The 25,736-nt window shown below is 51.9% G+C and overlaps 11 protein-coding genes across 11 annotated transcripts; 6 read left to right on the top strand and 5 right to left on the bottom strand.

The window, feature by feature from the left end:
- Positions 1-13: 13 nt before the first annotated feature.
- BU24DRAFT_413338 (glutamate decarboxylase-like protein 1) lies at positions 14-1,628 on the top strand (the record flags this gene model as incomplete). Its single annotated transcript, XM_033526153.1, has 2 exons — positions 14-85; positions 153-1,628. 2 exons carry the CDS (start codon positions 14-16, stop codon positions 1,626-1,628), a joined length of 1,548 nt encoding a protein of 515 aa, XP_033380051.1.
- Positions 1,629-2,146: 518 nt separating this feature from the next.
- On the bottom strand, positions 2,147-3,324 carry BU24DRAFT_426797 (Mog1p/PsbP-like protein). The gene is made up of 3 exons (XM_033529056.1): positions 3,174-3,324; positions 2,846-3,046; positions 2,147-2,692 (listed from the first exon to the last, which is right to left on the bottom strand). The coding sequence occupies exons 1-3, from the start codon at positions 3,245-3,247 to the stop codon at positions 2,413-2,415; spliced, it is 555 nt and encodes a 184-aa protein (XP_033380050.1). The 5' UTR covers positions 3,248-3,324; the 3' UTR covers positions 2,147-2,412.
- Positions 3,325-3,545: 221 nt separating this feature from the next.
- On the bottom strand, positions 3,546-4,380 carry BU24DRAFT_287501 (uncharacterized protein). Its single transcript, XM_033522790.1, has 2 exons — positions 4,040-4,380; positions 3,546-3,968 (listed from the first exon to the last, which is right to left on the bottom strand). The coding sequence occupies exons 1-2, from the start codon at positions 4,270-4,272 to the stop codon at positions 3,845-3,847; spliced, it is 357 nt and encodes a 118-aa protein (XP_033380049.1). The 5' UTR covers positions 4,273-4,380; the 3' UTR covers positions 3,546-3,844.
- Positions 4,381-6,194: 1,814 nt separating this feature from the next.
- Positions 6,195-8,831, top strand: BU24DRAFT_443939 (aconitate hydratase-like protein; the record flags this gene model as incomplete). Its single annotated transcript, XM_033530608.1, has 5 exons — positions 6,195-6,927; positions 7,032-7,153; positions 7,229-7,645; positions 7,697-7,778; positions 7,843-8,831. The coding sequence occupies 5 exons, from the start codon at positions 6,195-6,197 to the stop codon at positions 8,829-8,831; spliced, it is 2,343 nt and encodes a 780-aa protein (XP_033380048.1).
- A 529-nt stretch (positions 8,832-9,360) lies between these two features.
- BU24DRAFT_495839 (uncharacterized protein) lies at positions 9,361-11,675 on the top strand (the record flags this gene model as incomplete). The annotated part of the gene is made up of 3 exons (XM_033534160.1): positions 9,361-9,397; positions 9,456-10,374; positions 10,433-11,675. The coding sequence occupies 3 exons, from the start codon at positions 9,361-9,363 to the stop codon at positions 11,673-11,675; spliced, it is 2,199 nt and encodes a 732-aa protein (XP_033380047.1).
- Positions 11,676-11,714: 39 nt separating this feature from the next.
- BU24DRAFT_426795 (uncharacterized protein) lies at positions 11,715-13,004 on the bottom strand. Its single transcript, XM_033529055.1, has one exon. The coding sequence runs from the start codon at positions 12,868-12,870 to the stop codon at positions 11,917-11,919; it is 954 nt and encodes a 317-aa protein (XP_033380046.1). The 5' UTR covers positions 12,871-13,004; the 3' UTR covers positions 11,715-11,916.
- A 56-nt stretch (positions 13,005-13,060) lies between these two features.
- Positions 13,061-14,761, top strand: BU24DRAFT_287491 (uncharacterized protein). Its single transcript, XM_033522788.1, has one exon. It carries the CDS (start codon positions 13,174-13,176, stop codon positions 14,515-14,517), a length of 1,344 nt encoding a protein of 447 aa, XP_033380045.1. The 5' UTR covers positions 13,061-13,173; the 3' UTR covers positions 14,518-14,761.
- A 754-nt stretch (positions 14,762-15,515) lies between these two features.
- BU24DRAFT_287493 (uncharacterized protein) lies at positions 15,516-16,120 on the bottom strand. The gene has a single exon (XM_033522789.1). The coding sequence runs from the start codon at positions 16,036-16,038 to the stop codon at positions 15,682-15,684; it is 357 nt and encodes a 118-aa protein (XP_033380044.1). The 5' UTR covers positions 16,039-16,120; the 3' UTR covers positions 15,516-15,681.
- Positions 16,121-17,733: 1,613 nt separating this feature from the next.
- Positions 17,734-20,099, top strand: BU24DRAFT_287463 (uncharacterized protein). The gene is made up of 4 exons (XM_033522787.1): positions 17,734-18,327; positions 18,385-19,115; positions 19,169-19,672; positions 19,734-20,099. The coding sequence occupies exons 1-4, from the start codon at positions 17,826-17,828 to the stop codon at positions 19,779-19,781; spliced, it is 1,785 nt and encodes a 594-aa protein (XP_033380043.1). The 5' UTR covers positions 17,734-17,825; the 3' UTR covers positions 19,782-20,099.
- A 516-nt stretch (positions 20,100-20,615) lies between these two features.
- BU24DRAFT_426789 (glycoside hydrolase family 16 protein) lies at positions 20,616-22,679 on the top strand. Its single transcript, XM_033529054.1, has one exon. It carries the CDS (start codon positions 21,034-21,036, stop codon positions 22,420-22,422), a length of 1,389 nt encoding a protein of 462 aa, XP_033380042.1. The 5' UTR covers positions 20,616-21,033; the 3' UTR covers positions 22,423-22,679.
- A 226-nt stretch (positions 22,680-22,905) lies between these two features.
- BU24DRAFT_398423 (uncharacterized protein) lies at positions 22,906-25,046 on the bottom strand. The gene is made up of 4 exons (XM_033525381.1): positions 24,862-25,046; positions 24,494-24,805; positions 24,355-24,426; positions 22,906-24,294 (listed from the first exon to the last, which is right to left on the bottom strand). Exons 1-4 carry the CDS (start codon positions 24,954-24,956, stop codon positions 23,055-23,057), a joined length of 1,719 nt encoding a protein of 572 aa, XP_033380041.1. The 5' UTR covers positions 24,957-25,046; the 3' UTR covers positions 22,906-23,054.
- Positions 25,047-25,736: the final 690 nt, after the last annotated feature.

Below are 25,736 nucleotides of genomic sequence, written 5' to 3'. Positions count from 1 at the left end.
CCACCATTGAATCATGACGGTCAAAGAAACACTGAATGGCCACCGTCAGGAACCGCCACTAAAGCGGGCGGAAGAGGTCCAGGAGGTACGTTTCAATTGTGAACCTTTGCAAATTGAAATGCAATAGGAAAAAATCTGACAAAGCTCAAAAGCTCCTCACTGCTGTCCAAGAGCTCATAGTTCCCTTCATACGAGCTGCTGACGAGGATGCCGACGTAAAACACACCGGACATGGTCTGGCAATTCCAGGAAGAGGAGAGGGACCGCGAACGGCACTCGTCGAGCAACATCCACCTGCCGAGCTCAAGTCTCTGCTGAAGTTGAACATCCCGGAGAAAAGAGGTGGAAAAGAGGAGCTCATATCTCTAGTAGAGAAAGTGCTTCAGTATTCGGTGAATACTTGGGACCAAGGATTCATGGACAAGCTCTATGCTTCGACCGATGCTGTTGGCCTCGTTGCCGAACTTCTCCTTGCGACGCTCAATACCAATGCCCATGTATATCAAGTCTCGCCCGTACTCACCTTGGTCGAGAAGCATACGACCAAGTATCTGGCCAACCTCTTCGGACTCGACTCGGAGCATAGTGGTGGCATATCACAACCCGGAGGCAGCGCCTCGAATAGCACTGCCATGGTCATCGCAAGGAACACTCTTTACCCCGAAACCAAGACAGACGGCCTAGGCGGGCGCAGGTTCACCATCTTCACCTCGGAGCACGGCCACTACAGTCTGGAGAAAGCAGCTCAGATCATCGGCCTCGGATCCAAGAACGTCATCTCCGTCCCCGTAGACGCCAGCGGGCGACTCATCCCCACGGAACTGGAACGACTCGTCAAGGAGAGCAAATCCCGAGGCGAAACGCCCTTCTTCATCAACGCCACGGCCGGCACCACCGTCCACGGCTCCTTCGACCCCTTCGAAGCCATCTCTCCCATCGCCAAAGCCCACAACCTCTGGCTCCACATCGACGGCTCCTGGGGCGGTTCCGTCGTCTTCAACCCTACCTACCGCGCCTCCCGCCTTGCGGGCTCCCACCTCGCCGACTCCATAACCATCAACCCGCATAAGATGCTCGGCGCCCCAGTGACCTGCTCGTTCCTCCTCGGCCGCGACCTCCGGCAATTCTGGTCTGCCATGACGCTGCCCGCGGGCTACCTCTTCCACAACTCGCCGTCCGCCTCCGTCAACGACATCTACGACCTCGCGGACCTGACTCCGCACTGCGGCCGCCGCGCCGACAGCCTCAAGTTCTTCCTCGCCCTCTCCTACCACGGCGCCCAGCACTTCTCCGACCTCGTCGCCACCGGCTACCAAAACGCAGAGTACCTCCTCGCCCTGCTCGACGACCACCCGGACTTCCTCACCATCAGTCCCGACCCCGTGCCCTGCCACCAGGTGTGTTTCTACCTCGCGAGGGGGGGTCTCCTGGGCGAGGATGCAGAGGAGAACGGACGGGTGACGGCGGCGGTGGCGCACGGCGTCATTGCGAGGGGATTCATGATTGACTTTGCGCCCGGGGAGAGGGGCAAGTTCTTCAGGGTCGTGGTGAATGGGAAGACGAGGAGGGGGACGCTGGACGGGCTGGTCAAGGCGCTTGCGGAGGTGGCTGCTGAGTTGGGGTTTTAGGAACGCCGTGGGGTTGATTGGGATGGATTGTTCGTGGATGGAGGGAACATGTATCTGGACATGTTTGAAAGATATTCGACTGTTTATATAACGCTACGCTTGGGGAAGACACTGTTGTATAATCGAGGCTATACATATACACATACATGTAGAAAAGTATATATAAGAAAGAAAAGAAAGAGCAGATTAGAAATATATCTTTTCAACTGAGGTAAATACCACAAGATAGACTGTCCTTCTCATATTCCGTGATATTGAACCCGACGGGAAGGAGCTGTAATCCTATGTTCTTGTGGGCGAGAAAGATGGCTACCTAATCCGACAGATCTGGCTAGATATCGTTGTGTCATTAATGGTTAGGATGTATAATTTAGGTTCAGGCGAGGGACACGTTGTTAGTGTGTATGTGTACGTAGATGATAGGTAGAGGACATGATTGCATTTGTTGGACAGAATGGGGGTACACTTAACTAACTATAGCGTAATAAAATAAGTATCAAATGCTCTTTTTATAGGCAGTGCTATGTAACGAAGAGATTTAGTTCCTTGCCTATTGATTTCTAAAACGTTGCTAGTCCTATCTGCAACGCAAGTGTAGTGAAAGTGTAGTGAACAAGCAGTGAAAGTGTGGTGAACGAGCAGTGAATGAGCGAGTGAACACATATGCAGTGCAACAATGACTTGAACAACTTCTATTTCTGAATGATCTCATCGTAAAATCCCTTTATCCAAAAAACTGCTATCTAGAGGAATCCTCTACAACTATCGTCAAACGTTCCCCTCTTCACCCTTCGAAAAGCCCCCAATCGTTGACCTGGAAGCTCTCGAGAATCCTCTTCGCAACCGCCTCCCCACTCCTCATCAACGGCGTGACGCCCGCGTCGCCCTCTCCGGCCTTGACGTACTCGTTGGCGTAGTGCGGGAGGTTGACCGTGACCATGATGTCTGTGGCCTGCTCCTTGAGACGGAGGAGGATGAGATGGATGGCTACGAACTCGGGCTCCTTCTTCCGGGGGTTGGGTTGTGGTGTCTGGATGAAAGAGAGAGTGTAGACGGGTTTGTTTCTAGGGTTTACGAATTAGTATTCATAATCAGACTGGGATATACAATGCATGCGAAAGTGGGGGGAGTTGAGGATGTGAAGTGCTTGATCATGTGACATTGACGACGACGGCGGGTTCACAGTGTCGCAAAATAACGGAGAGATCAGAACTTACGGTGTCTTGGGCATGGACGCGCTGGCCTGTTCGAGCATATTCGTACTATCACCCGTGCCATCGATCAGGTCGTGGAAGTGGTACTGCAGCGCCTCCTCATCGCTTGTCTTGTTCACGTACTCGAGGATGTCGACGACGATGCTCGAGTAGCCATCGGCATCGAGCCACACCTCCTGGTGGTCTGGAATTTGGCGGATGTTGCTACGGTATGTTAGCCCTTGGACATGATTTCCCTCTTTCTTTTCCGCGGTCGGTCGTTTCGGAACATGTGGAGGAGATTTCACATGCGGCTCCCGAGATATGGAAAAGGGAAGTGGAGAGTACTCACCTCGCGTCGCCGAATCCGGTTGGGAAGTCTACGGTGATGGCACCGCCGTAAAGAGGAGTGGATTTGAAAGACATGATTATTTTCTGCGAGTTTGTGTAGGAAATTGTTTGTGTGCGGGTGGTTTAATCCTGGAATGCGAGATATTGTTCGAGCTTGTCTGTGGGTTGGGTCATATAATTGAAGGTTTGTGTTGCATTTTATATCATTGAAGTTGATGTTCTTTGCACGACGGGATTTTGCTAGGTACGGTAGGTACTCTAGGTAGCGACCAGGCAGGCTCAGGCACCAAAAAAAGTCGCTACCTAATCCCCGATTCCACCAAAAAAAGTTAACTGTCGTAGATATTTGAAACATGTATATGCCATTCTGAGCAATTGAAAAAAATTGCCTGGGGTATCATTGAACTTTTGTCGAAATCTATTGGTCCCATTTCCTGTATATTTTTTTTGTTCCCACCGTTCCAAACGCCGCACAATGCAGATGCAGAAATGAACCAGGCAAAGGCAACCAGGCCGACGTCCCAGGCAGAAAGAATGCATCGTGCCTGGCTGCCAATGTTGAGGAAGGCCTTGACGTCGTCGTTGTGCAGTTCCCTTTGCCTTCTATAACCAAACAAAAATTCTTTATCCTACTACACCAGACAGTATGCATCCCATTCCCATGCGCTTTTTTCACGCTGCAATTCCGTCGTCTACGTCCATGAGCGTCGTTGTGCGCTTGCCATTATCTGTTGTAATGCCAGCAGCAGCCTCTGCTTCCTTCTGGGTATACGGCTCGTCGCGAAGTTGTCGCACTCTACGACAGGACATAAGTCAGCGGGCTGTTCCACCAGACACAGAGAGGGACAACCTCATCAATGTTCTTACCTGCGCTTGTGGACTTTGCCCTTCTGATGGGCGACCATATTGGTCTCGCTCTCAAACCATTTCGCGCATTCCTTGCAGTAGTATTGACCGAGACCAGGAAGGTCCTCGATGGCCTTTGTATCTTTGTACTGGGAAAGGTGCTTCTCGGACTTCAGATCAGCGTGAATCTGATCGAGATCGCGAGTATGACGGCGGGTCTTCTTTTTGGAGTTCTCGCCCCGGATGGCAGGCATATTGTGGGTATGGGATTGAACGGTACTTAGAATAGGGTAGGGTAGGGTAGGGTAGGGTTAGGTGTGATGAGAAGTGGTGTGTGTGTGTGGCTGTCAGGATCTCCGGATATGTGCAATTGCGGTAGTGCACGAGCAGGCGGAGCTCTCCAAGGCGGTAGGTGGTACTAGGCAGTTGGTACGAGGTATGTACGGAACGGAGGAGTACGGTCCCTACAACTATTGCCGAAGACTATGAAGATGAGGACGAATTGAGGTCGGGCAGCAAAGTGGGTTTGTTGGTTTGTATGAATTTGGATTGGGGCAAAGTAGGACGGAAGGGTAGGGAAGGGAAGGGGAAGTGTCGGCCGCGCTCCGGATACTAATTGTGTCTTGTCAATTGCTGTACGGCGGTAGATGTAGTCCGTAATCTAGAGGGAATAACAATAATAATAGTTACATTTGAGAAAAATCAAAGGAAGAGGTAATAATTACTGACTACCCAGGTACGAGTATCATCTACCTCGTAGTTTAGTTACGAGTACATACTACTACAGTGTATGCCGGATGGATCCATGGATCCATAGGATGCTCGGTCTGGGCGCGGGTCTGTGCGAGTGGCACTGAGTGGGCAAATGCTGGAAATCAACCTGCAGACACTTCAGATTTTTCGCTGCTTCACGGCGCTATGTCCTTTGGGGAGATTTGTGGTGACGGGCTAGTTGTATCAGAAATTCAGAATTGACCTGCAGACCTCTTTTCCACCTCTTTTCGTTCTAGCGACATGCACCTTTGTAATTCTGTTGAACTCTCTCGCCGGAATGCCTCATGCCTTGTCAAATGTGTTCCACCCAAACAAACGTCTCTCAATGGCTAGAATCCCTTCCATCGCCCGCCGGCCTGTGTTTGGCGGGGTTGCGTATCTCGCCCACGATATAGCGCAAACGCAGACACGCACAGTACACAGTAGTATACAGCCACAAGGCAGTTATGCCATCCATAGCCCTCCAATAAAACAACCCAATTTCTATACCTAGCTACTAGGTACTCGAGAGTCAAGACACATCCACCCAATTACATCGGGTAGGTTCAAAGATACAAGCCAGACAGGTAGATACTTACGAGTTACGACTATGTACATACATACCGAGTATGCATTGTCTCGTTCATCGGTGACCTCATAGCCGTCGAACCGCCGAACCGCCTCAAAGCCTCGGCCATCATCATCACCATGGTGTTTAACCAGGGACTACTTTGTGCGATTCGTCTCTTCAGTTCTGATCTCTCGCTTCATGCGCGGCTGACAAGACTTCATCCCCCGTCACCATTACATAGCCCTCCCAATCCCATCCCACACAGACAAGACATCCGTCCATCCATCCACTCACCCATTCGTCCCTACTTCCATCCCATATCTATGTCAATCCCTTGATTGATAACAAGAACAAAACACCATCTCATATTCTCTCCTAGTCTTTGTTCCTCCCGAATATATATACATACATACGCACTTACGGAGTACACTAAGGCGTATTGTAATAATTACATTCCAAACTCGCTTCGGACATCCGCTAGGATTGTGGCCCAAGTTCTTACATCCCATCCTTTCCTACGAGGCACATACGGAGTAGTTACTACTAGTTACTACACAGTTAACGCACGTGAAACACCTCGTTAGGATAAGGCCGGTCCAGCGGGCAGCCCGCGGGAAGTTCTTAACCGTCCCCCATTTGCTCTGCCCACGCCGAGGTTGCATTTCCGTTGCAACGGTTGTCCGTCCAATCACAGCCCACCTGTTCATCATTAGTTATCGCACTTGTTGCGTAGGGACACCAACTCTTGCTTAACCTTCTTTTATTCCTACCCTCCCCCATCACCATCGCTTCTCCACTCCACTCTCTTCCTCCTCACCCTCCCTCCCCCCTCTCCCCAAACCTTTGCACACAATGCAGAAGTTCTCCAGGCTCGGCCGCATCGGCCAGAGCTTTGGCAAGAGGCAATTGGCCACCGTCAGCGATGCTCCTCTCTCCCGCAAGGTCGAAATGACCAACTGGGAGAAGGGCAACTACATCAACTACAAGAAGATGAGCGAGAACCTGGCCATTGTCCGCCAGCGCCTCAACCGTCCTCTTGCCTACGCTGAGAAGATCCTCTACTCCCACTTGGACGACCCCCACGGTCAGGAAATCGAGCGAGGTTCCAGCTACCTCAAGCTCCGCCCGGATCGTGTCGCTTGCCAGGATGCCACCGCACAGATGGCCATTCTCCAGTTCATGTCCGCCGGCATGCCCTCAGTCGCAACCCCCTCCACCGTCCACTGCGACCATCTTATCGAGGCCCAGGTCGGCAACGAGAAGGATCTTGCTCGCGCCAACGAGATCAACCGTGAGGTCTACGACTTCCTGTCCACCTCTTGCGCCAAGTACAACATCGGTTTCTGGAAGCCCGGCTCTGGTATCATTCACCAGATCATCATGGAGAACTACGCTTTCCCTGGTGGTTTGATGATCGGTACTGACTCCCACACCCCTAACGCTGGTGGTCTCGGTATGGCTGCTATCGGTGTCGGTGGTGCCGACGCCGTCGACGTCATGGCCAACATTCCCTGGGAGTTGAAGGCACCCAAGGTCATTGGTGTCAAGCTCACCGGAAGGATGTCTGGCTGGACCACTCCCAAGGGTAAGTTCCAAATTTATTTTTGTCTTTGATTTTTGGTTTTGCGTTTCCACGTGTTCTTGCACGCACCTGCCAATTATGACCAAAATCGGCTAACCTCTTTCTAGACATCATCCTCCGCGTCGCTGGTATCTTGACTGTCAAGGGTGGAACTGGTGCCATTGTGGAATATCATGGACCAGGAACTGAAACTCTTTCTTGCACTGGAATGGCAACCATCTGTAACATGGTCAGTCCCCCCCATTTTAATTCCCTGTAGCCGGTTGCGTTGATCAAAGTGTTCTGGAACTAACCTCTTGCCCAGGGTGCTGAAATTGGTGCCACCACCTCCGTCTTCCCCTTCAACCAGCGTATGTATGAGTACCTCCAGGCTACCAAGCGAACTGAGATTGGCGACTTCGCTCGTGAGTATGCCAAGGAGCTCCGCGAGGACGAGGGCACCGAATATGACCAGCTCATTGAGATCAACCTTGACGAGCTTGAGCCCCACATCAACGGACCCTTCACTCCTGATCTTGCTACTCCCATCAGCAAGTTCAAGCAAGCTGTCAAGGACAACAAGTGGCCCGAGGAGCTCAAGGTCGGTCTCATCGGATCTTGCACCAACTCCTCGTACGAGGATATGAGCCGTGCCGCCTCCATTGCCGAAGATGCCATGGCCCACGGTATCAAGGCCAAGTCCCTCTTCACTGTCACTCCCGGATCTGAGCAGATTCGCGCCGTAAGTATTCCTGTGGCCCTGATTGGATGATTTCAACTGACTCAATATCAGACCATTGCTCGTGACGGTCAATTGAAGACCTTCGAGGAGTTTGGCGGAATGGTCCTTGCCAACGCCTGCGGTCCTTGCATTGGTAAGTACCTGTCACCTAAATTCCGACCTCTTTCGCTTTCTATTGGACCAACTAACTTTCTCAGGTCAATGGGATCGTCGTGATGTCAAGAAGGGTGAACCCAACTCTATCATCTCTTCTTACAACCGTAACTTCACTGGCCGTAACGATGCCAACCCCGCCACCCACTCTTTCGTCGCCTCTCCCGATCTCGTTGTCGCCATGACCGTTGCTGGAACCCTCAACTTCAACCCCTTGACCGACACCTTGAAGGATAAGGACGGAAAGGAGTTCAAGCTTAAGGAGCCCTCTGGCGATGGTCTTCCCCAGAACGGCTACGACCCGGGACAGGACACTTACCAGGCCCCCCCTGCTGATCGATCCTCCGTCTCTGTCGCCGTCTCGCCTACCTCTGACCGTCTCCAGATCCTCGAGCCCTTCGATGCCTGGTCTGGCGAGGATCTCAAGAACCTCCCCGTCCTGATCAAGACCGTCGGCAAGACCACCACCGATCATATCTCCATGGCCGGTCCCTGGTTGAAGTACCGTGGACATCTTGACAACATCTCCAACAACATGCTTATCGGTGCCATCAGCGCTGACAGCGGCGAGGCCAACAAGATCAAGAACATGCTCACCGGCGAGTACGATGCCGTCCCCGCTGTTGCCCGTGACTACAAGAAGAATGGAATCAAGTGGGTCGTTGTTGGTGACTGGAACTACGGAGAGGGTTCTTCCCGTGAGCATGCCGCTCTCGAGCCCAGGCATCTTGGTGGTATTGCCATCATCACTCGATCATTCGCCCGTATCCACGAGACGAACTTGAAGAAGCAGGGTATGCTTCCTCTTACCTTCTCGGATCCTGCCGACTACGAGAAGATTGGACCCAACGACAAGGTTGACCTCAAGGCCACCGAGCTCGCCGTTGGCAAGCCCTTCACTCTCGTTGTCCACCCTGCCGATGGCAGCGAGTCCTTCGAGATCAAGCTCTCTCACACTTTCAACGCTGGCCAGATTGAATGGTTCAAGAACGGAAGTGCCCTTAACACCATGGCCAAGAAGACCAAGGCTTAAATGAAATGAATGAATACGGGGAGAAAATTCACATAAATCGCTACTGGGGATGTATATATCGAGAGTGACTACGACACCGAGGCGCAGAACTTATCACGACATGATCTGAATGAGCACCGGATTCTGGGGAGGACAATGAAACCAGAAATATCTGGAGTGACCGAGTGAAATGGAACTCTGGCAGAGAGGAAGCAGATGTATCTTTTTCCTACTTTATGGCGCTCTGATCATCCTGGCCCCGGTTAGAACGGGCTGGGCTTGTAAACTTGTATGGTGTTCTTAGCATGCTATGTACTGAACATTTCCTTTTGATCTTCAATTCACTTGTTTTCATACTTTGTAGGTAGCGTGTATGGACTTGCGCCCACGAGCAACACCACAAAGAGAATCTGTGGGGACCTTCACTCTGACGAACGCCGAGCCTTTGTCAGATTGCGGGGACCATCCCTCGGACGCAACTTCCGCCGCCAAAGAAATTCCGCGCTAGCCGTTGCCCCGCAACCAACTAAATCAACAAATTTCCAAACCCATGCAACCTGTCCCATCACCAACATTGCCAGAAAATTGTACATTTCTTTTTGCCTACATATCATTACTCTACGACCATGGCGCGGTTACGAAAAGCTAGCAGCCCAGACGAGACGCCTATCCTCGCACCTCCCTCCACAGCATCTCGAACTACACGCTCAAGTCCGCGCAAGTCCTCAACCGAATCTCCTACGAAGCGCGAGCTCCGTTACACATGGCAGGACAATGAGGATTTGATTCTAGTTCCGAAAGTGCCTGCATCTATCGCAGGACAAAGCCAGACACCGCGCAGGCAGCGCATACTGAAGCCAGTCGCGAGCAATAGTCGCTTGCTGAGGCGGTTAAGCGATGAGAGCCTGGCGACGCCGGAACCGAAAGCGCGAGTGAGGGGGCTGGACAATGGCGATGGGTTCGGTGAGAGGAAGAGCAATCTGTATGCCAGGAATTTGGCGAAGACGGTCGCGAGGAGTAAGGTGAAGAATAAGAGTCAGGACTTTGCGATGAGAGAAGGGAAGATTGAGATCAGAGTTGACGAGGACACTGTGCTCGATGAGGACGAGGAGCCGGACCAGAGTTTGTGGTGTGGTGACGACGATGAGACAGAGGAAAAGGAAGAGGTGGTAGTGGAGAAAGAGTCGGAAGAGAGCGAAGAAGAGGATGACGAGCCTATAATTGACGCGAGAACCAGGAGAACTCCTGCTCGAACTCGTGTTGTTGTGGAGGATGATTCTGATTCGGATTCGGATGTCTTCTACGAGACTCAAGAAGACAAGCGAGGCAATTCTGAACCATTGTCTGAACCACAGTCGACTTTGGACACAACCGCACCCCGAATTCCCTTTCAGAAAGGCAGTAGTGCCGTCTCGGATTGGGCTCAAGATGTTGTGGATCTGACAAGCTCACCTGAGCTACCTCAACATTCCGTTTTTCTCCCACCCACTCGTAACACATCACTCGAACCCAAATCTCGTCCCATGAGCTCGCACTCGGACGATGTGGATGCGATGTTATATTTGTACGTGATTGATCTCTAGACAGAAGTCAGGACAAAAAAGGGCTAATCAAGAATTTAGTTCACCTACCCCCAAGAAACTGAAATCCCCTCGAAAGGCTCCTCCGGTCTCCAGGCCCAGTACGCCTCCCCAGCCAGTCTCGCCATCGAAGCTTGTTTCGCCCTCAAAAAGAAAGCCCAGGATACCATCTGCTGCAGACCTACGCCCTAGCCTTGATGGATTCTGGAATCCGGAGGTTGTGAACGACTGGAATGATAAGCACTCCCCCTCAAAACCTCTCGTCTCTCCTCGGAAACAGAAGTGGCTCCAAGCACTCGAGCAAGGTGTGCATACTTCGAACAGTATCTCTATTGATAGTGATGGCGAACTGAGTGATGCATCGCTGCCGTCTCCATCTACCTCACCGCGAAAGAAGTCTTCCCAGTCCCCGGTCAAGAAACCAACGTCCGGCACCTCTCCGACTGTCTCCCAGCTCCGTGCCCAACGCAAAGCCTTCTCCGACCAGAAACATTCTCTTGCTGAAGCATTCCTAACTAAGCTCGATACGACCATCACCTCCGGTCGGATAGCAGCCCTAACCACATCCACCGGCGGTATCCAGCTTCTCTGGTCCAAGACGCTCAAGACCACAGCCGGGCGCGCAAACTGGCGCAGAGAGCAGATCCGCACTCGGACAGGACCAAACCCAGGAGACATCAAAACCACCATCCACCACCATTGCTCCATTGAACTCGCAGAGAAGGTCATCGACGACGTCTCCCGTCTGTATAATGTTCTAGCCCACGAGTACTGCCACTTGACAACATTCATGATATCCAATGTGCGCAACAACCCACACGGCGCGGAGTTCAAGGCCTGGGCGAGGCAGGTCAGCGATGCGTTCCAGGATGATGGCGTCGAGGTCACGACGAAGCACAGCTACCAGATCGCATACAAGTATGTCTGGCAGTGCGTGGGATGTGGATACGAGTTTAAGAGGCATTCCAAGAGCGTGGATCCGCTGAGACATTCGTGTGGAAAGTGCAAGGGGCGGTTAGTCCAGACGAAGCCTACCCCGCGAGGTGGTGGTGCAACAACAATGGAGAAGGGTGGAGAGAAAGTGGTGAAGCCCAAGTCGGAATACCAGATCTTTGTCAAGGAGAACTTCAAGAGGGTCAAGGCAGATTTGGAGAGGGAAGGCAAGGACGCGCAGATGGGTAAGGTCATGGAGGTTGTCGCGAGAGAGTACAGGACGTGGAAGGAGAAGAAGATGGAAAAGCAGGTCGACGAGGTTGAATTGGCGCTCGAAGGGTTGAAGTTGTGAGATGATGTGCGGGTGAGCTTTGTTCGAATATTGGGGGCTTGAATTTGCTGCATGCATCTCACTGGTGTTTCTGTTTCTATCTTGCTTTGTATTATACCATGGGTTGCTCTGTGAAGCACTTGCATAAGGGGAAAAGGACATTACAGAGCGTTATAATTCATTACATTGGTATTATTCAACAAGATTTTCGTGTGCATCCAATATCCTCTTGGTGCTATAGATATGATAGTGTGAGTTGTTATCACAGCTTAGCTTTTACAGAGCCCACGCCCGCCTTCACCAGCACCCTCCCCGATCTGTCAGAATCGACCGACACTACCATTCCCTCCTCCGCGCTCGGAGCTGGCTTCAATATGACCTCCTGAACATCCTCATCGCTCACTCCGTTGGCGAATTGCACAACCACGAAATCAATCGGTCTATCCCCAATAACTGCCATTGGCGCATGCCATGTTCCCGCACCATAGGTCACGGCCTGGTTCCCCGTCGCGACGAAGGCTCTCAGATTCTTCAGGTCAGGCAAGCCCGGCCCCTTCGGTCTCTGCGAAGGGTGCGATCGAATAAATTGGCTAGGCGGAGGTCCCTTCTCGTTCGTGAACGGCGACGGCCTCGCCCTCGCGAATATATCCTTTATCGACCTCGACTTCTTGATCTTCGGCGTGGGATACGGCGGCGGGCGACCCGTGTGTCTCCTCGAGGCAGATGCCGGCAACGTCGGCGCCACAATCACGAGATACTGCGTGTGTTTATCCGCCTGCGACAATCCCATCGGTATGAACGTCTGCGTGGTGAAGGGATGGCGCTCCAGGATCTGGACGTCGAACAATTGCCTCTCGGATCCCCCGTCCTCGTAGTCCTCCTCGTCGAAGTCGATGTCCCCCCAGCTGGACGGCATGCTGTCGGACGGTTCGTGGGGCCGCAGGTCGCGCGGCGCGCACACAAACATGTTCATGACGGCCTTTGCGGGCTTCGTGGAGGGCGCCAGGTGGTACAGGTCCGTCATGCGGGTGACATCGAGGATCTTGACGGCGGTGCCCTGGTTCGCGGAGACGGTGTCGAGAAGGGGCGGCCGCTGGGAGCGCGGCAGCGTCGAGTGCGCGGGGTTCTCGATCACGGTGCCGAATTGCGCGAACGAGGATTGCGAGAGCAGCTCGACGGGGATCCGGATCGATGGGCTGGGCATCGAGGGAGGCATATTGGGCGGTTTGGTGGACGGTACCAGGCCGGACCGTGAGTTCGCTGTGATGTGAGGTGGGAGAGGGAGTGAGGAAGATAGAGAGGAGATGCCGAGCAAGGAGGTGGTCGTTGGAAGCTTGTGAAAGTGGAGATGGACGAACCAGCGAGCTCGGGAGTCTCGATTGCGCTAGGATTGATTTTATCGATAACAGCTCGAGTAGACCCTTGCTATGCCGTACCACTCTGCCAAGGCATGCACGTCAACATCAACAACAATAATATCCGTGTCTGCGATTCGGGTTGATTCCATTGAGTAGCAGACATGGCAGACTCAGAGCCGTCGTATATCGACTACGAAGCGTTTCTGGACCCCGGCTTCTCCGCCACAGCGTTCGCCAACACGCTGGTCCTGTCGACGAACAACCCCTCGGATACACCTCTGGATCTTTCGACACCCCTCTCCCGTGTCCTCTTCGACGTTCAGGAAATCGACACGCACATCGATACGTTGACGACCAAGTCCGCGCTTCCGTTGCTAGAACACACTAGGGAGCATGCAGATGCGAGCGGGAGGATATTACACGAGGTGGAGGGACAGGTTGCCAGCTTGACGGAGTCCTACAAGACGCTGGAGAAGGAAGTTGTAGAAAGATACGAGGTCGCGGAACAGGTTCGACTCACCGCCGAGCGACTGGTCGAGACCGTAAGGCTAGGAAGGGCGGTCGCTCGATGCTTGATGCTGGGGAGACAACTGGAGGTGCGCATGTCGGAATTGGGTGGGGTCGGCGGTGCAAAGAAGGAGGATCACCGGGCGATGGTGCGGTCTGCGGACACATTGTTGTCGCTACGCCAGATATTCACCGCTTCTGGGCCTGGACAGGAGGGCGAAGGATTGGACAGGGTCAATGTGGTGAATTCGTTGAAAAATGAGCTAGTCAACCCGGGCGAGAGGAGCATAGGGTCGCGGGCGCAGCAAGTTGTCAAGGAATTCTCAATGTCTTCACTTCTCACCTCTGCGGGGCAGTCTGCGGCGTCGACGTATTCGCAGACGGAGGACACGAGGTCGAGGACGACGTCTGCCTTGCTCACGCTCTACCTGCTTTCGCCCACGTCCTCGGCGACGACAATCGACAACTTCCAGCCGGTATTGCTCCTCAATGCGCTGCAGGACTATCTACAGACTGCGCTCAAGTCGTCTCTCGCATCCCTTGCGAGAGCACTAGCACAACTGCCTTCGCTGGATCGAACCCTTCTGGAGGTATCGGCCCGCTGCCAGAACATTGTAGCTCTGGAGACGCTCCTCGAGACCATCAAGCCCCCATCACACCCGCTCCTCGACGAAGGATCAACAACACGATCGCCCATAACCAACTTTCTCCAGCCGTTGCTCAGCTCCCTCGACACGTCTTCTCTGCCATCCTACTTCTGGCGATCCCTCGCCTCGAACCTGTCGCCAAAAGTGCAAGAGATCATGCAGAGAGGCGGGGTATCAGCCAGGACGCTGCGTTCGAGGAAGGACCAGGTGCGGGACTCAATACGGGAGTGCGTCAACCGCGGATCGCAGTTGCCTAGTGGGCCGTTGAACAAGGGCAAGACGGTGGTTGCAGGGGGTTGGGAGCGGGAGGCCGCGGTGATGAACGGGGCGATCATAGGACAGATCCGATGATGATCTAGTTGACGGAGATATAATGCCTCCAGAGTGGAAAGTCCAATTATTTCGCTGAGGGTAGGCCTTTTGGTCTATCAACCTGAATATGCATGCATGGCATCTAGTTGTATTTGTTTGATGAATACGGTTATGTGGGCTGGCAAAGAAGCCAGTTCCTTGTCAAGCTGGGGAAACAACTCCCTCACCTACAGTTGTAACATACGAAGGAGACGAATGGCATTCATCAGTATGGTTGGTTCGAATTATACACATAAAAGCGATCTGAATCCAGAGCTGAACCGCATTCTCAGCACCTCCAACTACCACCTAATGTAAGGCGACCTTATGAGGAAGGAATATATCATTTTATTTCCCAGAGTTTCATGCTCACCCTGTACATCTCGGCATCGACAATTGAACGATGGAATTGATCTATTGAAGCATTCTTCTACTGTTGGTGGCGTCTCGATATTGATGGTATGGTATGACATGATACTCGGCATATATGAGGGGGACGAACTATTCCACCACTTTTCCTATTTCAACCTTGTCGTGCTGTCACATGCGATCAAGTATCCTTTCTCATTTGATTCACATATCAACACCAGTAGCAAAGCCGCGTAGACAACTCCGCATAGATCTTCAAATGCTGGACAGATATACCAGGCAAGTCAGGTACCTGCCTAAGCGCCTTACGTATGTGTGCGTGTACTTGTATATATCGTGCATGGCAAAGGCAGGGGTTTCGAATCGAAACTCGGTTCCTGGACGGGGAATATCTACCCGGAGAAGAGATGTGTGTTGCCGGTGCCGGGGATTTTCACAATCTATGTCGCAGACACGCACATAGTTACACACCACCACGCGTGTCCATCTATAGCTATCCCACCCTAGCTTGTCTGCATGGAGACGAGGGGGAGCGTGAACCCATGGCCAAAGATGGAGAGGGGTAATTATCGATTTACATGAGATCAGATCAGAGGCGGAGGTGGAGGAGGAGAAGCAGAAGCAGATCCAAAAATAAAAGGTACAAGCAAACGCAAACAGGGAAGGATATTATATTTAAGGGATCCCGCTTCTAGAAACGGGACGGGGAGAAGAAACGGGCGAAGTGGTAGATTTCCGGAGTGCGAGTTCATGCGTACGCAAAGAGCGAAAGGCACAATTGGTGGGCGCTACGCATCAGGATTGTAACAAGAGCGGGAACCGTACGGTTGGTCTTTTGTCACAGGATGGGAGGATGGGATCGGGGGCTAGATTTAAGAAAGTGATTGATTGATTGATCAATACTTGCGGATCTTGTGTATGGGGAAAGGGAACGTAGGGTTTTGGAAGAGTCCGTTTTTGCAGCGGGTGGTGTTTGTAGGTGGTGGAGGTGGCACGGTGGTTATGGGTCGTCGGTGAATGGGGGTTGGTTAGAAGGATGATGCACGCACGGAGACTGGGCAACGATTGCGTTACGAGTAGGGATAGGAGAGAGAGGAGAGGACTGTCAGTCGATCGAGGAGTGTCTATCCGTACATCCATCCATCCATCCATCCATCCATCCCCATGTGGCAGAGGTGGTGGTGGTGGTGGCAGAGCGTAGAAGATGAAACATGGTGGGTCCAAGTGTGGAGTCCAGGGTAAAAGAAAATAAGCCAGACCCGACCTGTGATAAGCAACGACAGACAGAAGACGGTTAAGGGTATTGTACAAGCAGTTAGTACGGTACGGTACGAGTAGTTTTATTCCAGACTAGGACCATGTAGGGAAAGGGCACAGTGCATTGTATGATAATTGATGGAAACTCATCTGATGATTTGGGCGTTTTCTTTTCGTTTTGGGATGGTAGCGTTGAGGAGTCTGGTTAGTTGCACCGACAATTGTGATACTGGTCGTATTCAATCTTCAAATAGGTATACATATACGGAACACATAGGCACATGGTATTTGTACTGACTCCCTCTCTTGTGATAGACGGACCCAAGTCCGTTGTAGTGTAACATCTGATCCGCCCTCAGCACATAGCCTCAGTGTCTGCATACCTAGGTATAGTTACAGTACCTAGATGATGGTGGCGAAGGAAACACCGTACTGGTTGCAGCTGGGTGGCGTAATAGATTGCAACACTCTGTGGCGTAATCGTAAGGGACTGAGTAGGAGCTGAAGTTGGACGTTGACAGGCAGTAGGCAGCAATCATTGGTTGGGGACTCCGTGGGTAGTTTAGGTTATTGATACTGGTGTCGGTACCTTGGTAACTATCCGGTATTGTAGAACAAAAGAGACAACACTTTCACAGGCCAACCATACTCGGACTGTTAACGAATTGACTCGTTGAAACATGATCATCTCTTGGAAGTCACTACTGCTCCCTGGTACTTTATACACTGTGTAGGGCCAGGCAGAAGCGTCTCTAGGTTTTAGTTAGTGTCTATTGAGGATAATAGTAAAATTGTACTCCGTAGAGACAATAGGGAAATAGGGTATCTGGTATCTGGATATATCGAATAACTAGGTACCTGATTGCGGACTGGATGGTCATTATTCGTAACTTGTTCTTGTTCCTTCGAGACCGAAGCTACGGTCTTCGTTTCCTCCGCTCCCCTTCAGCCGCTAAACCCAAAGTGGCCAGCCTCCCAATCCTTAATCACACTCTCTTACCTTAAGTCTTTCTTACCCTGGGAAGTCTTGGACTGGACCTTACACTCTTACTACTCTTACTCTCTTACTACTCTTACTACAGCCAATCCAATACTTCTCTAGTTACCTTCCACTAACTAATACCTCTCTCTTCTCTCCTCTTCCTCTTCCTCTTCCTCTTTTCTTCCTCCACTTCACTGCCTAAGGGCTTCTCATTGTCCTCTATTTCCCTCTCTCTCTCTTCCCCTCTCTCCCGTCCCACTCCTCCTCTCCACCTTCTTCTCGCCCTTCGTTTTTGCACTTTGGCATTTTAGATCGCTCTTCTTACTGCTGCGCGCCCATCGTACAGCCAGAGTCGACCTCTTCCTCCGATCCCCACTGCCGCCGAGGTCCCTCTCAATTCGTCCGCCTGCCTGCCTGCCTACTCTGCTGCTCTGCTCTCTCAGCCACGCTCGTCTCTTGTCAATCCACCCAGCGAACTCCTGGTCAGCAGGAACTGCAGGAGAGTTCGATCGCATCCCGACCTCTTGAAGATCGTCTCATTTACCACGAAACTTACTGTATGCTTTTCGCCCGCCGTATAATTACCTCCCTCAATATCCAACCGGACTTCTCACTTTGATGATACTTATCCTTGTCCTCCAGAATCCACATATTTAAACCCCTCAATCCATCGAACCGTCGATCCAACTTCGCCATCATCATGTCGTCCGGTCTGAACGCTGCCAACAGGAATAGCACCCCTGAAGGGTCTAGCTCTCTCCGTCCTCCCAACAGCCGCAGCGCCATCGGCGCTGGTCACCACTTGCGGGCCTCCGCCGACATGGGTGGCTTCTCCTCTCCTCTCACGAATCGTGGCCTTCGTCCCAATTCCGAGATCTACTTTGGACGGAACAACACCAACTCTGGCAACCCGGACGAAATGGAACGTGCTGCTCAGCAATGGCTTGCAGACATTGACCAGTACGAGGTCACTCTCGAGGAGATGGCTACGGCCACCTTGGACCAGGACTTCAAGGACGAATTGAGCGCCATCGAACAATGGTTCCGCGTACTGAGCGAGGCTGAGAGGACCGCTGCTTTGTACGCTCTGCTTCAGCAGACCACTCAGGTGCAGATTCGCTTCTTCATCCAGGTTCTGCAGCAGATGTCCAAGAGCCTGCCCATGTCGGGTGTCTTATCTCCAGCCAATTTTGGCGAGAAGGGTATGTTCTCTCTGATGGTTTAGAAAATTGTTCTCGTCTCACTAACTTTTTTCAAAGATCCAATGACTCAAAAGTTGACCGACGCCATGAGCAAATTGACTGCGGGAGACCGCAGCTCTGTAGGAATTGGCCGCCCACCTCCGTCCCCTGGTGCTAAGCGCAATTCCGGCCTGGACACTACGATGATCAACCGCATGTTCCCAGACGCTGCTGCTGCCATCGCCAAGCAGAAGGCCGAGTTCACCGACATCACAGGCCTGGCACCGGCATCCAATCGCAACAGCACGGTAGGAGACCGCAGCTCTTTGGTTGCCCCGATCATCTCAGCCCCCGATGAGAACAACAGGAAGGAAAACGCTGCACCACTCTCACCGTGGAATGAAGGCCAGCGTCCTAAGTCTTCGGGTCAACACCAGCCTATGGGTCAGTTCTCTCAGCCTCCTCCCTCCGCAGGCTTGCGCTCACCTCGCCTGCCTCTCTCTGGCGATGGCGGCAATGTACAACAAACCACACTTAATGCTCCGGATCCAAATGCTGCCAACATGCCAATGCTTTCCCCATCCTATGCCCCAGGTGGCAGCTGGGCTTCGCAATTGAGCACGCCAATGGTAGGCAATTTTGGCCAACAATCGGCCACGCAGGCCGATATGGTCGCCAATGCTACGGCCATGAAATTGGCTGCTCTTTCTACCGTTAACAACCGTATCCAACTTGACGATGTCAAGAAGTACCGCCGAGCTCGGTCCTCAGAGGGTGGAGCTGGAAATGTTCCCCTTTCTCCAGGTCTTGTAGGTACCCAATTCCCAATGCTGATCGCCTCATGACTAACAACTTTCCCCAGGTTCTCACCCCACAGCAAGCAGCCGCTCTGCAGGCTCAACAGCTCGCCGTTATGCAAGGTCATCGTTCGCGCCCTAACTCCCCCGGTATCGCCATGCAGGGACAGGGTCTCGGCGCTATGAACTTCGCATCACCCCAGAACAACGGCTTCTTAGCGGCGGACTACGGATCTTCTCCTCTCATGAACAATGGCCTGGCCGGGTTGACTCTCAGCCAGTTCGGCCTCGGCGTACCCGGTGAATCTCATCCTGGCTATCTCTCCGACCACGGTGAGATCAACCGGGGAAGGTCTCCAAGGGGTCGACGTGGCTCATCCAAGCCTCCGGAGGACCCTACTGATCCCACCCTCCTCCAAGACATCCCAAGCTGGCTTAGGAGTCTCCGTCTACACAAGTACACCGACAACCTGAAAGACCTAAAATGGCACGAATTGATCGAGCTGGATGATGAGGGTCTTGAGAAGCGCGGTGTCAACGCACTGGGTGCACGACGAAAAATGTTAAAGGTATGTTTTCATTCAGCCCGGTTCAATCTGATAAAGTGTTCCAATACTAACGGACTGCCAGGTCTTCGAACAGGTCAAAGAGGCCAAGGATGCAGGCAAGCTGAAATAAGCATGCCGTGCTGGAATCCTATTTTCCGACAACATAGTTTGCACATTAGATAATGATTTCGGATCGACGCATCGTAGCCGGTCACAGGTGTCCACTACTTCTACCGATTCTCCACGTCTGTATTCTTTATCCAGCGAGGGTTAGACGCAAATGGAACAGGGACAGGAGGGCGTTAGTCTCTGGACGAGAGGAACACCTTTGGATGTCGAATGACATGTTATGCATATATGCTCTAAATTTGCTTATTTTATTCCATGCTCGTTAGTTACGGGGGTTGCTGGTAGCGAAGAGGAAGATAATGACGAAAATTCGATAGTTTTGTTGCCACATTATGATTAGATCCATGCTTCCGTCTGTGTTCTATCTGCTCGATCGATCTTCTTCGTGTAATTACCGTATGTAGGTACTTACATGCTATGACTACGAGGTAGGTAGGTATGTAGGTATGTATTGTACTACTAATGTACACACTGTGGCCTAGATCGTGGTCGAATTGAAAAGGAAAGGATGGTAGATACGTATGACGAAGTATTAAGTATATGGAGGAACAGATGGACAGGCCACGATCTTGGTAAGAGGATCTGGTGCGACGCGGCTTGGAGAGTTGTCCAAGAGCGCAAGTTTCGAGGATGAGGCTCAGAGTGACGACGATTGGATGACAGGCTGGCGTCTACACGTGTGTTCTGTCGAATGAAACAACGACCGGGGGCAAACCGGCCAATCAGAGGCAAGCGAGTATCCAACTACACAATTGCTCGATCTGGTCAGTTGAGATGCAACAACCATAAGTAAGGCATCCATTGAACATGAAGACCAGAATTCCATCCATTGTCGTTCTTTCGCGCTCTCCCATTTCCTCTTCCATCTTTGTCTTGTTGTTTTGTCTCGCGTGTTTGCAAAATCGACGTTTCCATTCACTTTACGACCGCATTCCTTCGCGAACGCTCCCTTCACTTCTTCCCAAAGGCGTGTTGACCGCGATTTCACTTCTCCTCCCTTCACCATCCATTCTTTCACCATTAGAGTTGACCAATAGTAGTGCCTTCACAGTTGCACAATAGCTATTGTTTTCGAAAATTTGCATATCGGCTTTCGATCATTTTGTATTGTCCATCGCTGCACAATACTCGCCACTATCCTTATTTGTTCATAAGTTCTGGCGCGTAAATCGGAAACATTTTTCCATTTCGAACACTGCTCCTAGATCTACTACAAGAGAATTTATACCAGCCAATATTTCGACTCTGCAACCATGCATCCGCACATCCTTAGAAGACCCCACACGGCGCTGGCCGCCTTTCTTTCCCTAGGATCCGTCACGGTAGCTCAGGAAAATGGTGGCTCAGGATATTCAATACAGAGAAACATGTCGTACGACAAGTTCTGGGAGCACTTCAATTTTTATTCAGGCCCAGACCCGACAGAAGGACACGTACAGTACTTGCCCAAGGAGAAGGCCTTCGATTTGCAATTAGCCGCCAATTATGATGATACTGGTTCAGTCTACCTAGGAGCCGATTCCATGAACAGCGACCCTAAAGGCCGTGAATCAGTGCGAGTGGAAGGCAACTTCAACCTCAACCAAGGTCTTCTGATTGCCGACATTGCCCACATGCCAACCAATGAATGCGGTTCCTGGCCTGCATTCTGGCTTCTTGGACAGGAGGAATGGCCCAAGGGTGGTGAAATCGACATCCTCGAGGGCGTCAACGACCTTGACCGTAATGCCGTAACACTTCACACTTCGGAAAAGTGTATTGTCGACAACAGCACCTCTGGCGATCCCAACGCCAGTCCGAATGGCAACACACAAGATCTCAGCTTCTCGGGTCATCTGGCCACAAAAGACTGCGATGTTAACGCGGCAGATCAGGGCAAAAACGTGGGCTGCTCTATCAAGGCCCTTCCAGGGAATTATAACCTTACCTTCCCAGACTTGAACTCCAACTTCACTGTGGAGAACATCACAAGACCCCCGGGTGGCAACCCTCCTACATACGGAGCAAACTACAACTATAACGTAGGTGGAGCCTGGGCCACAGAGATCCTGTCCAAGTCCATCACAACATGGTTCATTCCCTTCCCCGACACGGAAAAGATCAATTGGGAGTCCCCGGACATCTCTACCTTCGGCAAGCCCATCGCCAAGTTCACCAGCACGGAATGTGATTTCGAGCAACGCTTCAAGGATATGCGAATCATCTTCAACATAGCATTCTGCGGTCAATGGGCCGGCAAGGAGTGGGAGTCAGGCGGCTGTGCGGCGAAGACGGGCGTTGGCTCTTGCAACGATTACGTCTCGAAGTACCCAGAGAAGTTCCGCGAGTCCTACTTCGAGATCTACGATATGTACTGGTACGAGAAGGGTGGCAACGGCAACTCGACCATGCCAGCCCCGTCAGGCTCTCAGAGTTCAGCCCTGTCGAGCACGCAGACTACGGGTGCCCCACAGATGGAAGCTACGCAGCCGGGCGCGGTGCCGACAGGGCCTCCTGCGTCTGAATCATCATCTTCGTCTTCGGTATCATCTTCGTCGTCCGCGGCACCAGGCTCGCCCTCATTTGAGCCTCAGCCTCAGCCTCAACCTCAGAGGAGACGCCGATCTCTTGTGCACTCCAGTGGAAGGACGTACAAGTGGTAAAGGAGCTTTTGTAAGCATCAATACTCTTGAGATGCCGCTGATGTGATCATGCCAATATTTCAAATCTCATAGCCAGGTCGGGATTTTCTCTATAGCGTTGTCTTTTCATTTCATTACTTTAACCGCCCAATGTTTCTGGGTTTCATGTTACTGTCTATTCTTCAGCATGTTCAATACCCCCCTGATAGACCATACATCTCCATCTCATCAACTATATATCGTCAAGTATTTACGTGCGTTTGTATTCTAGAATAGGCATCCTTGAATTATTTGTGCTTATGTTGTTTGTTTTAAATGTTTGCTCGTATTGATCTACAATCATAATTGTGATATATGCTGGTATTATGATGGAACTGTGGTACTCATACATACGGGATAATAACATGTAGGTGACGACGTTGACACAATTTAAATCCTTCGGCTCTCTCACTCAAAAGGCTCCAACACTCCTCTAGAACAGTAAGAAGGTCAAGCGTGGTACACCCACTCTCGTTTATTTGCCATGGCTACCGACACTGAAACAAATGTATGTAAATTCCGAAGTCAGCTGTCAGTGGTTGGGGAAGTAATGTTGACACCTCCACCTGCGAACAACAACACTGTATACAAAACTACCGAACACTTTTCACAATTCAACCACTCCCCAACGGCCCCTTACAACTAAAGCTCGTGCTCCTGCCCACCGCAAAGGCGGCCCTTAATCCCTCCACACTCGCATACACGCCCAATCCCGCCGTGCACAATGCACCGAGCCCGAGCACGAGGTTCCAAGCATTCACATACCAGTACGTCTTGATGCCCCTCTTCCACCGCGTCCAGCCTCCGTCCCTCCTCGTGGTTGTTCCCGTTCTTGGGTCGAAGCCCTCACCCTCCTGTATGGCGTGGTACTGGATATCTGCACCTAGCATCAGCAGAGGTGGGAACGTGTACGTGAACTGCAGGATGCACACAGCAGCCACGAGGCCGGACAAGTAGGGGAAGTTCGGGATTGATGCTGCGAGCAGGAACGCCAGGGACCAGTATAGTGGGACGAGAGCCACCCAGAGGAGTTTCCCGACCCTGGAAGATAGGGGAGGCGCGCGGAACACCTCGACGAGGACGTTGGAGTAGATGACCTTGATCCCGATGTTGGAGTACAGCGCCGCGGCCAGCAGTGCACTCGTCAGGCCAAGGATGTTGCCTGCCTTGAGGGCGACCTGCGACGACAGGCCCTGGTAGGCTGGATTTATGACGTACTGCCCGTGGAACGAGTACACGAAGATGCCGAAGAAAAGGTAAACGGCGGTGATGAAGGCCTCGGCGATGACGAGCGCCTTCCAGAAGTCGTGCGGCCGCCGCATCTCGGAGATGAACTCGCAGAAGATGAGCTGTCCACCGTACGAATATACCGCCTGCATGAGGCCCGAGATGCCCGTCTTGAAGCCCTCCGAGTAAGGGGGCGCGGAGCCGTAGGTGCGGATAGGCCCGTCATCCTCGCCTCGGCCGTTGGAGTTGAGCGACGCGGTGTAGTTGGGAGAGCTACGGGTCACCATTGCCATTGTAAGGATCATCACTGCGACGTTGATCCAGATGGCGACGTTGGCTAGCCAGCCCATTCTCTGCAGCGTTCGAACCTGTCCGAGAACCATGCCGAGGACGGTCCATATAACGCAGCAGACAACGTAGCATATCTTGGGTTGGATCTGGTAGAGCCCCTGACCGTTGGATATCACAATCAAACCTACATTGAAGATAAGCTGTAGCGTCTGCAGTACATTGACAATGTGGCGGGCCCAGGAGCCGTAGATCCTGAAGGCGATTGTGCCGAAGGAGCTCAGTGGATATCGCGACGAGTCGAGAAGGAGGAACATGCGCCAGATCTGGTAGCCAGTACTAGTTGTAAAGGGTAAGCCAGAGTCTTTGGAGACATGAAGAGGAGTAGGGATGTATTACTAGCCAGCTAGAGCCCCGAAGATTGTGTAGAGGACCGCTCCTGGTCCATATCCCATTTGACTCAGTGCCCAGCTGCTCTGAATGTCAGTCGCGTGTATCCAAATCTAGATAGCAAGATGCCAGCATGAGTAGGACTTACGGCACCGAGTAGGGACCCAAAACATCCGTCGTGATCAAGTAGAATACAGCTCCCCAGGTAGCTGTCCGCATGGCACGTGAAGCGTTGTGCCATTCATCATCTGTGACGAGAGCACTGGACGCGGACGCATCGCCGGCTTCTGTCGCCTTTGTGGCACCTCCATCAGCGGCTAGGCTACTGATGTCGACAGTCCGTGTAGCCGTTGTCCTGGTCAGTACCGATTTCAACGAAGTGTATTGACCACTCGATGGAAGCGACTTTTCGTATTCTCGTTCAAGTTTGGCGAAGTAGACGTATTCTTCGAACGTAATGCTTCGTGTTAGGTCAGATAGAAGAAACACTCGATGGAGGTTGCGTATCAACCATACAGGGGATCATGCAGTTTCCTCTCAGTCAATCTGGTTGTGCCGCTCAAACGAGGGTCACCACCGTCAAGTGCAAACGCTGCCGCAGGTTGCGCCATTTCGATATCACAATTGCTATGCTAAAAGTCTACTCGAAAACTTCACAATGGGGAGGCATGGGGAACAATAAAGACAATTTTCAATTGAAGGGTTCTGCACCTCTAAGAAAAATTCGACAGGCAAAGCACATTGTTTAATACTCCTCTCGACATCCCTATCCTGGCATATGCATTGCCCTGTCGTGCAACGAGCTCTGCATGCACCTCTCCACATGCAGATCGATATCTGCGTTGCAATCATGAGCTTCCCAAACGGGCGGACGTAATGATAAGTGCTTTTTCTTTCGACAACCCCCTGTTCATGACGCAGTATATGCGAGAGGCGGGAATAACAAGCCACGCGCGTTCATGCTTGTTGCTGATAAGCTCAAATGGCATTGGAGCGAAGGATGATTCTAGCGAACATTGTCATGTAATGGATCTGCAGGAATGTGCCCTTTTGCATTTACGAAGGGAGAGACTAGGTCGTAAAAGGAAGCTGGATATTCGCGTGGAAAGCTGTGTACGAAGATGTTTCGTTGTGCTGTGGTCGGTTGAGGTTGACATGCTGGTAAGTATGATTGATATGGTCATCGACTAAAAGAAGTCGAGGCCATACTTTAGTGTGCTGTGTAGTGATTGATTGTCATTTCACTTGCTGTACCTTCCCTGGAAGAAGAGTATGGAGCAAGTCCTTGAATTTACTGCTGCAGGTAGGACTTGGGACGAGTAGGGTATTGTGAATTAGGCATGCGTGGTTGGCAATTTATCTCTTACTAGATGCATGATTGCTCCATTGGT

The sequence above is a fragment of the Aaosphaeria arxii genome (genome assembly GCF_010015735.1).
Source record: "Aaosphaeria arxii CBS 175.79 unplaced genomic scaffold BU24scaffold_9, whole genome shotgun sequence".
NCBI classification, from domain to species: Eukaryota; Fungi; Ascomycota; class Dothideomycetes; order Pleosporales; genus Aaosphaeria; species Aaosphaeria arxii.
Note: the sequence above shows the minus strand (reverse complement) of the source record. Positions and strands in the feature narration are given on the sequence as shown.

What these genes read in the sequence shown, in the direction of transcription:
- BU24DRAFT_426795 (XM_033529055.1), bottom strand. Translation starts at nt 12,870, where the DNA reads ATGCCTCCCTCGATGCCCAGCCCATCGATCCGGATCCCCGTCGAGCTG.
- BU24DRAFT_287463 (XM_033522787.1), top strand. Translation starts at nt 17,826, where the DNA reads ATGTCGTCCGGTCTGAACGCTGCCAACAGGAATAGCACCCCTGAAGGG. An exon ending in AGCCAATTTTGGCGAGAAGG is followed by an intron (nt 18,328 to 18,384) that starts GTATGTTCTCTC and finishes CTTTTTTCAAAG; the next exon opens with ATCCAATGACTCAAAAGTTG. An exon ending in CACGACGAAAAATGTTAAAG is followed by an intron (nt 19,673 to 19,733) that starts GTATGTTTTCAT and finishes ACGGACTGCCAG; the next exon opens with GTCTTCGAACAGGTCAAAGA.
- BU24DRAFT_398423 (XM_033525381.1), bottom strand. Translation starts at nt 24,956, where the DNA reads ATGGCGCAACCTGCGGCAGCGTTTGCACTTGACGGTGGTGACCCTCGT. An exon ending in TTGGGTCCCTACTCGGTGCC is followed by an intron (nt 24,427 to 24,493) that starts GTAAGTCCTACT and finishes CATTCAGAGCAG; the next exon opens with CTGGGCACTGAGTCAAATGG. An exon ending in TTCGGGGCTCTAGCTGGCTA is followed by an intron (nt 24,295 to 24,354) that starts GTAATACATCCC and finishes CTTTACAACTAG; the next exon opens with TACTGGCTACCAGATCTGGC.
- BU24DRAFT_287493 (XM_033522789.1), bottom strand. Translation starts at nt 16,038, where the DNA reads ATGGATGGATGGATGGATGTACGGATAGACACTCCTCGATCGACTGAC.
- BU24DRAFT_426789 (XM_033529054.1), top strand. Translation starts at nt 21,034, where the DNA reads ATGCATCCGCACATCCTTAGAAGACCCCACACGGCGCTGGCCGCCTTT.
- BU24DRAFT_287501 (XM_033522790.1), bottom strand. Translation starts at nt 4,272, where the DNA reads ATGCCTGCCATCCGGGGCGAGAACTCCAAAAAGAAGACCCGCCGTCAT. An exon ending in GGCAAAGTCCACAAGCGCAG is followed by an intron (nt 3,969 to 4,039) that starts GTAAGAACATTG and finishes GTCCTGTCGTAG; the next exon opens with AGTGCGACAACTTCGCGACG.
- BU24DRAFT_287491 (XM_033522788.1), top strand. Translation starts at nt 13,174, where the DNA reads ATGGCAGACTCAGAGCCGTCGTATATCGACTACGAAGCGTTTCTGGAC.
- BU24DRAFT_426797 (XM_033529056.1), bottom strand. Translation starts at nt 3,247, where the DNA reads ATGTCTTTCAAATCCACTCCTCTTTACGGCGGTGCCATCACCGTAGAC. An exon ending in ACCGGATTCGGCGACGCGAG is followed by an intron (nt 3,047 to 3,173) that starts GTGAGTACTCTC and finishes AACATACCGTAG; the next exon opens with CAACATCCGCCAAATTCCAG. An exon ending in GCGTCCATGCCCAAGACACC is followed by an intron (nt 2,693 to 2,845) that starts GTAAGTTCTGAT and finishes CGTAAACCCTAG; the next exon opens with AAACAAACCCGTCTACACTC.